Genomic DNA, 9,830 nt, shown 5'->3' on the forward strand with positions numbered 1-9,830 from the left:
AAACAATAACTAGATGTAATCAATTTTTATAAAACATATGATCATGGCTTCGAATTCACCTCTAGCTAAAAAGAAACTTTGTTACACATGTTCATTATAACTTAAAAGCAATCTAAAATAAACATTGAAACTTAAAACAAAGATAGAAAGAACTCTGAAAATTTCAACAACTTCAATGGATGAATGGTAGGCATGGCACTCTCCTTCTTCTTTGGCCCTTGGAGGTTGCGGCACAAGCTTTTAATAAAACATGCAGCACCAGTCTCCCCTTGCTTGCTGGGGCAAGAATATATATATATATATATATATATATCTAGGGTAGGGCACGGTTGAATCCAAGGAGAAAAAGAATTAGGGTGTTTGAATTATCTTAGGACTCCTAGAATCAAATGGGAATTTTTTAGAATGTGATAAGGATTCATTTTGCAACTAGAAATAAGATGAGATAATGTTGGATAAGATTAGATAAAATAAGATAAGATAGGATAAGATGAGATAAGTTTGGAAAAGGTTGGATAAGATTGTGTATTTCCTTGTCTTCCAAGCTTCAACTTTGATTCCTCCAGATCTTAGCACATGTTTAGCACATGTTAAACACCAAAAATATCCAGCCCATAAACTCTCCACGCATGCTATCCAATCCAAGTCTAGAACTGCTCCAAATTGCTCCATTTGGCCATTTATTGTCATCTTTACCAATTGGACCTACAATAATACGAAATTAACATAAATTAACAAAATAAATAGAAATTAACGAAGTAACTGCAAAGAAATAAGATAACAAAGTCGCATAAATACACTCCTATCAAACCTGACAATCACGACCCGTTAATCTGACACGAAATGAAACGAAAGAAATAAGTTTTGGATTGAGGCTTAACGGGTCGGGGGATTTTATCAAGACAACATGTTTAGCCCCATTAAATAACGGGTTAATTCAGGTTACCCATGAGTAACCCGTTAAACTAAAGTTTTAGCCCTATCAGTATCTCCCTCGATTTATGTGGCATGTAGATGTGAAATAATTATAGTTGTATTTCGGAATCAAAGAGAGCTTTTGAATTCATATAATGTTTAGTAATTTAGTGTGTAGATTTTCATTTGATTATTTATTGAAGTAATAAAATACTATCTTTAACAGATAAAATGGATTAAGTGACCCGTTTATTTTAATGGATTGGGTTTGAATTTAAAATTCGTTAAAATACATGTTTAACATGACATAAATAATTATTTGTTCAAAAATAAAAAAATAAACATGACATAAATCATTAAGATGATATGTGTTGATGGAAAAGGATCCTCTCCGGATCCTCTTTGTGGGGATCTGGAGGATCAATCAATCACGTCTGTTCATCGTACATCGTGTGGTCAGTTTTCGTTAGGTACTATTTATATTCAATTTTAAATTTCGAATTTGAAATGATTTCTGACCGCACGATGTACGATAAACAGACATGATTAATTGATCCCTTGGATCCCTCCACAAAAAGAATCAGGAGATGATCTTTTTCCTGTGTTTATAGGAAAAAGACTCAAACATGGCACGAAACCGTTTGCCAGGACATGAGGGCAAATACATCGTAATATCAGTATACAATTAGACCTGGCATTTTCCACCCGACCCGTTAACCTGACTCGACTCGACCCATTAAAATTAGTATTCGGATGAGTGATAAACGAGTCAGGTGGTTAACGGGTCAACCCACAAATCACTCGTTAAATAACTGGTCATTTTGGGTGAACCCGCGAAACCCGTTAACCACCCCGTTAACACCCGTTATTGAGGATTTTTCTGTAATTTCAATAATCCTAATAGAAAACCCTCAAGTCCCTCACGACTCACTCTCTCTCGCACCGTCGCACGATATTGCTATCTAAGACTGAGAGATCACTCATCGCTGTGCTCCTTCCCTTTTGGCTCCGATTATCTCCCTCATCTTTTTCCCTTAAATTTTTTATTGCTCTTTGAGTATAGTAGCGTTTTCTTTTCTTTTCTCAAATTGCATCTCAGCTTGTTAGTATTCATCAAGGTTCTAAAAAACGCTAGGCGTTAGTCGGGTGGCGGGCTAGTGCTTAGCGCCTAGGTGGGTAGGTGGGGTCTAGGCCGGCGCCTAGGCGGTTTAAACAGATTTAGGTAAATTTCTTGTATATCTTGTAAATAAAAAATTATACTTGTATAAAATACATAAATAAAAGAATAAAAGAATGATAAAATGCAAATAAAATATCTAGCAAGTCCAGAATTTAAAAACATATTAAGCATATACATTTTGAATGATTATATCTAATTTTTAAAGATTAAAAGTAAAAATCCGGTTAGGTGGTTCATAATAAAAAGAATTCTGAAAAGGTGCATATGCATCCTTTCCCCTGTCCGTTCCCAACTTCCCATGCCTCACATCAGCCAAGACCCATGCCTCACATTAACCAAGACAGTCAGAAACTCCCAAACCAAGGAGTCCATTTTGACGCCTTGAAAACCAGAATTTTTTTTCTTTTTTATTCTTTCCTTTTCCTCATCCTTTTCGTCTTCTTTCCGTTCCCTCTTCTTCTTCTTCTTCTTCTTTTTTCCATTTTCCCTCTGTAATTTCTCCCTTTTTTCTACGATTGCTCCGCCCAATTCCCTATCCTCTCCACCTAATTAAGTTTCTCGTTTCCTATCCCTTCATTCTTCTTCGATTGCTCTGCTTGATTCCCCATCTCTCCGCCTAATTTCCATCTTCTTGCTCTGTATAATTTTCCAAAACCTAATCATGAGTCCAATCAATTTCCTCAAGCACAACGAAGAAATCCTCTCCGGTGAAGAAATCTGGGCTTCCAGGTCGATGTTATCGCTTTTTTTTTCTGCAATTGCACTGTTATTCTGATTCCTTCTACATATCTCTCTCACATTTGCTCTTCCCTCATGCTTTCTCAATTTCTCTTTCGTCACCATTGCGGTGTAGTGAGACGGAAAATTTTAACAAAACCGTCGCAGAGGCCGCTTAGCTCGCCGCTTAGCCTAGTGCCTAGCCCGCCTAGGCACCGCCTAATACCCATGCCGATTTCCTGAACATTTTTGAAATAATCGCGGCGGCGGCCCGACGCCCAGTGCCTAGGTGGCTGCCCAGACTGCGTTTTAGAACACTGGTATTCATATGCTGATTTGAGAGAAGTAATTTTCATCATTGTGCTGTTAGTATTCATATGTCTTGTTAATGCGTGATGATTAAAATAGTAGTTTCATTCTCTATAAATTGGACTACTAAAGGCTAGACCTAGGAGTTCAAGATTAGTTAGACTTGTTTATATGTGTGTACTGATTGTATTTTCTAGTTGACCAGGCATAACTATGTTGTTTAAAAAAATTAACGCCTTATTAGTTGAGTGGGGGATTGAAAAGAAATTGTTTTCCGTTACTTTGGATAATGCCTCAGCAAATGATTGTTATGTTGAGCTATTGAAGAAACAATTAAATTTTAGAGGTTTGCTATTAATGGATGGAAAGTTCTTCCATGTTCGTTGTTGTGCTCACATCCTAAACTTGATAGTCCAAGATGGTCTAAAGGAAATTGATGGATCAGTGACGAAAGTTCGTGAATGCATCAAATATATAAAATGTCCAGAAGGGAGAAAAAATAAATTTTTTGCTTGTGTTGTGCAAGTAGGGTTGGCAGGTAGTAAAAGAGAGTTGAGACAAGATGTGCCTACCAGACGGAATTCAACATATACAATGCTTGATAGTGCTATTTTCTATGCTTTTCTCAATTTGGCACTTGTTGATTCTAATTTTAGTTCATGTCCTTCCTTGGAAGAGCGGGATAAAATAGAGAAGATTTCCAATTTCTTTGGGTATATATATGAAGTTACTTGCTTATTTTTTGGAACAAATTACCCTACATCAAACTTGTTCTTCCCAAAAGTGTTCAAAGTCCATTATTGTATTCGAGATGCTATGGAAGATTGTGATGATTTCATGAGACGGATGGGGAATTATATGAATTTGAAGTTTGAAAAGTATTGATCAGAGTATAGTTTGATCATTGCCATTGCGGTGATTCTTGATCCTTGCTATAAATTGCAATTTGTAGAGTGGGGTTATGACAAGCTTTATGGTAAGGGGTTGAGAGAGTTGAAGGATGTTAGTGACACATTGTTTGCACTCTTTGGTCATTACATGGACAAGTTCTCTCATCTTCTTGTCTCCAACCCGGTTAATCAAAGTCCTACTTAAATAAAAGGAGGAGACAAACTTTTTGAGGTAGTATTTATATTTGTTATTCCTCTTTTAATACTTTTTATATGCATCTTTATATTGTACGTTGATCTTTGTTTCTATTTTGTTTTTATATGTAGGAATTTGATAATATTTACCAAGATGGGTCAACTTCAGTTGAAAAAATTAAATTACATCTATATCTTGAAGAAAAGAGACTCGATAGAAAATAAGAGTTGAATATTCTTTCATGGTGGAAACTCACTGAAGAAATTTTTCACATGAGCCTTAATGAAAACTCGGAACAATGCTCTAATAGTATTAGTCTTGAATAAGCATGGAGTGTATTTTAACTTGTTCTTTTAAAGATATTTTTCAACTTTTTTCAACTTTTAAGCCTATGGTGGAAAAGCGGTATATGAGTAAATTATGCTCTTGGTTCTTAGGTTCTATTGTTATTTTATGCTCCATTGTCCAGTTGTGTATGCTTTATGGACAAGGCTGTTTAGGGAGACAAGGTTAAGCTGGGGAATCCCTGAATCTTGTGCTCCATTACTTTGGAGAAGCCTATGTCTTTTGGAGAAAGGAAAGGGGGCTTGGTGCTAGGTTCAGTGTGATGCACTGAAATTGCATAGGAGATTTCTTACAGGCCTAAGTTGGAAGATGTGGATTTTTAATGGGAGTGTATTTTGGGATTCTTCACAGGCTTTAGTTTCTTTAAATATTAAGGACCGGTGTTACTTATTTATTCTAAGAGGGATGTTGTTGTTAATTAGTTTTGTCCTTCTGTTTTGTTTCTGTTGGGTTCTGTTTTGTTGTTTCTTCACAGGCTTCAGATTGTGTTATTATTATGCTTCTTGTTTATTTTCCTTTGTTTTCTTTTCATCAGTTACAATAAAGGTGAATGTTGAAGGCAAAAAAGTAGCAGATGATGCAATGCAAGAAGAAAAAGAGCCAGCGAGACATTGTTTGAAACTTAAGAAAGAGAATTATTTTGTTTTACTTAAACAATTTTTCGATTCATGCTAAGATTAGGAGACTCATATAATTGATAGAAAGTTGAATTCTACTATACAAAACAGGGTTATAATTGATTTGGATGAAATGTTAAAAAAAAAGAAAAGAAAAGAAAAAAATTAACGAATAAAATAGGTGACCCGTTAGCTTAACAGGTAGGTTCGAATGACATATTAACTTAAAGAGTTAGATTTGAATAACTCGTTAAATTAACGGTCAGGTTGAACCGAACCAAACCCGCTAAACCTGACGCTTTACAGGTCTATCTACAATAGGCGAAACCTCTCCTGAGACTGAGACGAGTCGCGCGGCGCCGCTCTGTACTCTCATCGTCTTCCTCTTTCCGTCGTTATCTACTCTCTCTCTCTCTCACTCTCACTCTCACTATCACTCTAATTTTCCAGAATTCTCCTCCACAGCTCATCTGGGAGAGCTGACATTGAACTGAACGGTCTCTGGTGATTCCACAGTTGAACAAGCTGTCGTCCGCCGACTGTAATCAAAACTCCCCCACCGACTTTTTCAATACAAGTCTCTGTCTCTGTCTCTGTCTCTAGATTGGTGGGTATTGAAATTTCAACCACTATTTTCAGATCTGTGGGTATTGAAATTCTAAATTCCAGCGTTCGTCAGGTGGCTTGATGCTGGGTGAGTGGCTGCGGGTCTGATTTTCAGGTGGGCTCATGTTGGATTTGGAAATGCAGAGTCATTTTTTGGTTACAGTCTTCGATTCAATCCAAACACTTGACAATAATCCCAACCTATCCATTCCAATCCTAGCCTAACCAGTCCAAATACAAATCCCTTCATGTTTCCCTCTGTTTACTTTCTGTGTATTTTAAGCAATAAGCATGATTAGGATGTTGATTAGGACGTGGGTTTTGTTTAATGGGTCTTGAAACCCTGGTAAGAGTAGTAAATTCCTCTCCTTTCGATCAATTTCTTGCAATGCTTTGTTCTGGAGCTATCAATTGATTTCATAGTTGTAGGGTTATAAACCCGGATTAGCATTTCTTTCTTTGCTGCTACCATTTTCTTTGCTTGCAATATTTCACCATGGAACCCGGCACCTCGTGGTCGACTATGGAGGATGTTTTGTTGTGCGAGTGTTGGGTTCGTGTTGCTCATGACCCGCTTACGGGTAGCGAATTGAAGCTTAATCAACTGTGGAAACAAATCCGTGCAGAATTTTCCGAGAGGAGCAATTCGACTCGCACGGAGCAAAGTATTTCTAGCAGGTGGAAAACTCTAAACAAAAAGTTACGCAGCTGGAGAAACGCCTTGGAAAAAGCCCAAGATGATTTTCAAAGTGGCAAAAATCTTACTCATCAGGTAGTAGAATTTAATAAAATCTTACTCGTCAGTCGTCAGGTACTATAATTTAATGCAGTGTAATGTGGTTTTGTAGATAATTAAATTTCATTTTTTGAAATTTAAATGTGTAATGTCAATCTGTGGATGATTAAATTTTGTTTCTTGCAATGTTTTTGTAGGCACTACAAGCACTCTTGTTGTATAGTGCAGACAACAAGAATAAGTCATTCAAACATCACAATTGTTGGGCCGTTGTGAAGGGATGTCCGAGATTTAAAATTGTTTCCACTTGTCCAACTGTTGTCAAAAACGAGGTGCCACGGCACAATTCACCTAATGGAGACAATTCAGCTAATGGAGATTTGCCGTTGGAGTCCCCAGTTGAAAAGGAGTCACCAACAGAAAAAAGGTCGATTCCCGTGGGTAAGAAGGTTGCGAAGAAAAGAGGTAAAAAGGGGGGTTCTTTCAATGAGTGTGCAAGGTTCTTGAAAGAACTTGTTCGCCAAGGTGAAATTAATATTGAGCGGGAGAGGTTAAGAGACGAGGCACTTGCAAGAGAAAGGGAGTATGCACGAAAACAAGATGAGGTACTCCTGAGAGAAAGGATGGACAAGCGAGATCGGGAAATTATGTCCCAGAATCTAAACAATATGTCCTCTGATTCAAAACTGTTTTGGGAACAAGAAAAAGCGGATGTTATGAAAAGAAGGTGTGCAAGGGAAGGTGGACCTAGCAACACAGAGTTATTCCAAGAGAGTTTATCAGGCAGTGCAGATGTGTACAGAACATGAGCTTAATACCGAACGAGGCAGCATTGAAAACAGAGGTGGATTTGTCTTTTAACATGGCAGGTATTTACAGCTCTCATGTGTAGATAGTTCAATCAATGTGTAAATACTAATGAAATGACGTAACTACTTGAATGGACATGACTGGTTTTTCTTGAACAAATGAGTACTCAATCTTCACTATTTTCCTTGTTAGAGTTGTGCTTCATCTTTTAGTATATTGTGTACATTCGAGTTTTATCCTGCAAAGTTCTCCCATTAGTTAGTGGTAAATTAAGAAGCAATACCATAAGCTATTTTCTTTGCAAGAAAATATTGTCATTTGGATATGGTAAAATAAACCGAAATACGAGCACCAAACCCTAAATAGGATCAACCTACTTTGCCTTAGAATATAACTTTACTGATCTCCTTGGATTAATTTTCTGCGTTTTTGCGGTTTATTTTAACTGCGTTGTGCTTGCTTTGTGAAATTGCATTATTACTGGGTTTTCATGTTTGCAACTAAAGGTTGGATGATACAATACACAAGATAACAGGGAGTCTCATCAAATATAGGACCTCTCTCTTAAAAAGGACATAGGTCAAGCACTGGAGGATCTACCTTCTGTTAACATCTTTGTATATTTGATAGTTTGTTTCCTTGGAGTTGGTTTCTGCACTCAGCATGCCTTCTTGTTTGTCTGATGTCATGGTCTATCCAAGCTTAGAAGTAGCGAGAATGACTTTCATCGCACCAACTCTTCCAATAATCAGGATTTCTCGTTTCAACTTTAGTTATCGAAACAGAGTCAGTTAAATTGTTTGGATGATGTTTAAGAATCTTTCAGAACTGTGATTATGCCTTTCACTGGTGTTACTGTATTTTAAAATTTCAGTCCTCCCTTTCTATTATGGAGTGTAACATACGTGCATGAGTTTGCTTTATATGTTATAGTCATTACGACACTTGAGTTGCTTTATGTGTTTTAACCATTTCCTGCAATATTTTCTCTACCAGTAGGACACTTTTCAACTGTAGTAGAAGATTGCATTCGTTTTAGAACTTTTAAGTTGTGCATAGACATTGTTCGAACTGTGAGGTTTGGTCCAAATTACGGATAATTTTTACACGCTTTTGTTAGCTGCATACTAATCAGGCATTGGAACATTTTAATCGTGGAGAAAAGCAGATGGACCAAGGACAATCGAAGCCTTTAGCCCAGCCATCAGTCATGGGTTCATGCCCGAAAACATGTTAAGGCTAGGGCTGGCACCACAATCTCTGCCAAGTGCCCAAACATGCCAAATAACCACATTGCATTGGCTGCTCAGTTGCAAGCATTTGCGCTTTGAGCACAATTTTGATCTTTCACAGCCAGGAAATGCCAACTTGACGCCACAGCTCATTCCACTGTTGCAGTTGAGGATTGCTGCTCAATGAAAAGCTAAGGAACGCAACATGGCTGCATAATCTTTACCTTTTCCAGCGTCAAAACAGCAGGTTACTTCTCCCCCAGTTGCGAGTGAGAGTTCTCCTCATGCTAATACATCAAGTGGTGCATCCAGGCAGGCTAGCTATGCAAAAGCAAAGCAGACAGTTGCGGCGGCTAACCCTTTTGGTTGAGGTTTAAATCGTAGTAACTTTAACAATAATAACAGCATTCCTATGCAGCAGTTTTTTGTTCATGGCAGAGAAAACCAGATGTGACCTAGGCAGTCGGTTCCTATGGGAAATGAAATGACTTGTACCCATCCCGCGCAGTCATCTGCAAACACAAGCCAGGCTGTGACAACTCTTTCCATGTAAAGAGTTCACAAAACAATCCAGATACATTGCAGACGCAATACCATCGCCCATCGGTAGTCGAGTGGATCTTCTCCACAAGCTGAGGATCCTTATGATGGGGTTCTGGCAACAAGAACCAGTCACGAGGTGGACTGGCTACTCGGATGGGACAACAACGCCATGGGTTCACTAAACAGCAGCTGCATCTTCTTAAAGAACAAATACTACCATTTAGAATTTACTTTTTGCTGTGATAATCCATGTCATGGAAAATCAAGAGGCAGTTGATATTGTTTGAGTTGTTTGAGAAGGTGAACTAGTCTGATGTGTATTCTGTTTGTGATTTGGACGAAATGCATTTTGTTTTGGACCAGCTCTTTCCCTTTTACCCTATAAAAATACTTCTTCCCCGTTGTTATTGTGAAGTATAAAAACACCGAAAGTACGACGTTTTTATATGCGTTTATGCGTTTATCTCACTCTACACCAATTGATCCTTTCTAACTTTACTTTTATTTCAATGTTCTAACTAAGCATATAATGAGTTAACAATAATTTGGTATTAAATCCGTCATTTATAAGAGGCACAACTTTGGAAAAGTTACAAAACCAAATACAAGGATTAGGTAGAGTATGTTATGGTTTGCTAGAGCACAAGGAACAATGTTTGCTTCTCAGCGAACATGGTGAATTTCTCCAACGTTGAAAGCTTTTAAAAAGAACAAACATTGCCATGTTAGGGGAA

At 37.6% G+C, this 9,830-nt stretch overlaps 1 protein-coding gene across 5 annotated transcripts; it reads left to right on the forward strand.

Moving 5' to 3' along the window:
• The first annotated feature begins 5,548 nt into the window (after window positions 1–5,548).
• LOC103927181 (glutathione S-transferase T3) lies at window positions 5,549–9,458 on the forward strand. 5 transcript variants are annotated; one of them, XR_007257277.1, is made up of 3 exons: window positions 5,549–6,586; window positions 6,709–7,380; window positions 8,442–9,458. XR_007257277.1 is itself a non-coding variant. In XM_048581326.1 (2 exons), exons 1-2 carry the CDS (start codon window positions 6,272–6,274, stop codon window positions 7,318–7,320), a joined length of 927 nt encoding a protein of 308 aa, XP_048437283.1. In that variant the 5' UTR covers window positions 5,549–6,271; the 3' UTR covers window positions 7,321–9,458. The 5 variants fall into 5 exon arrangements, 2 of the variants coding, with proteins under 2 accessions (XP_048437283.1, XP_009334352.2); XR_007257279.1 differs by having other exon boundaries at window positions 8,457–9,458; XR_007257278.1 differs by having other exon boundaries at window positions 8,490–9,458.
• The last annotated feature ends 372 nt before the right edge of the window (window positions 9,459–9,830 follow it).

This window comes from the organism of the source record quoted next, unplaced genomic scaffold (genome assembly GCF_019419815.1).
Source record: "Pyrus x bretschneideri cultivar Hongxiangsu unplaced genomic scaffold, Pyrus_bretschneideri_v1 Contig17, whole genome shotgun sequence".
Taxonomy (NCBI): domain Eukaryota; kingdom Viridiplantae; phylum Streptophyta; class Magnoliopsida; order Rosales; family Rosaceae; genus Pyrus; species Pyrus x bretschneideri.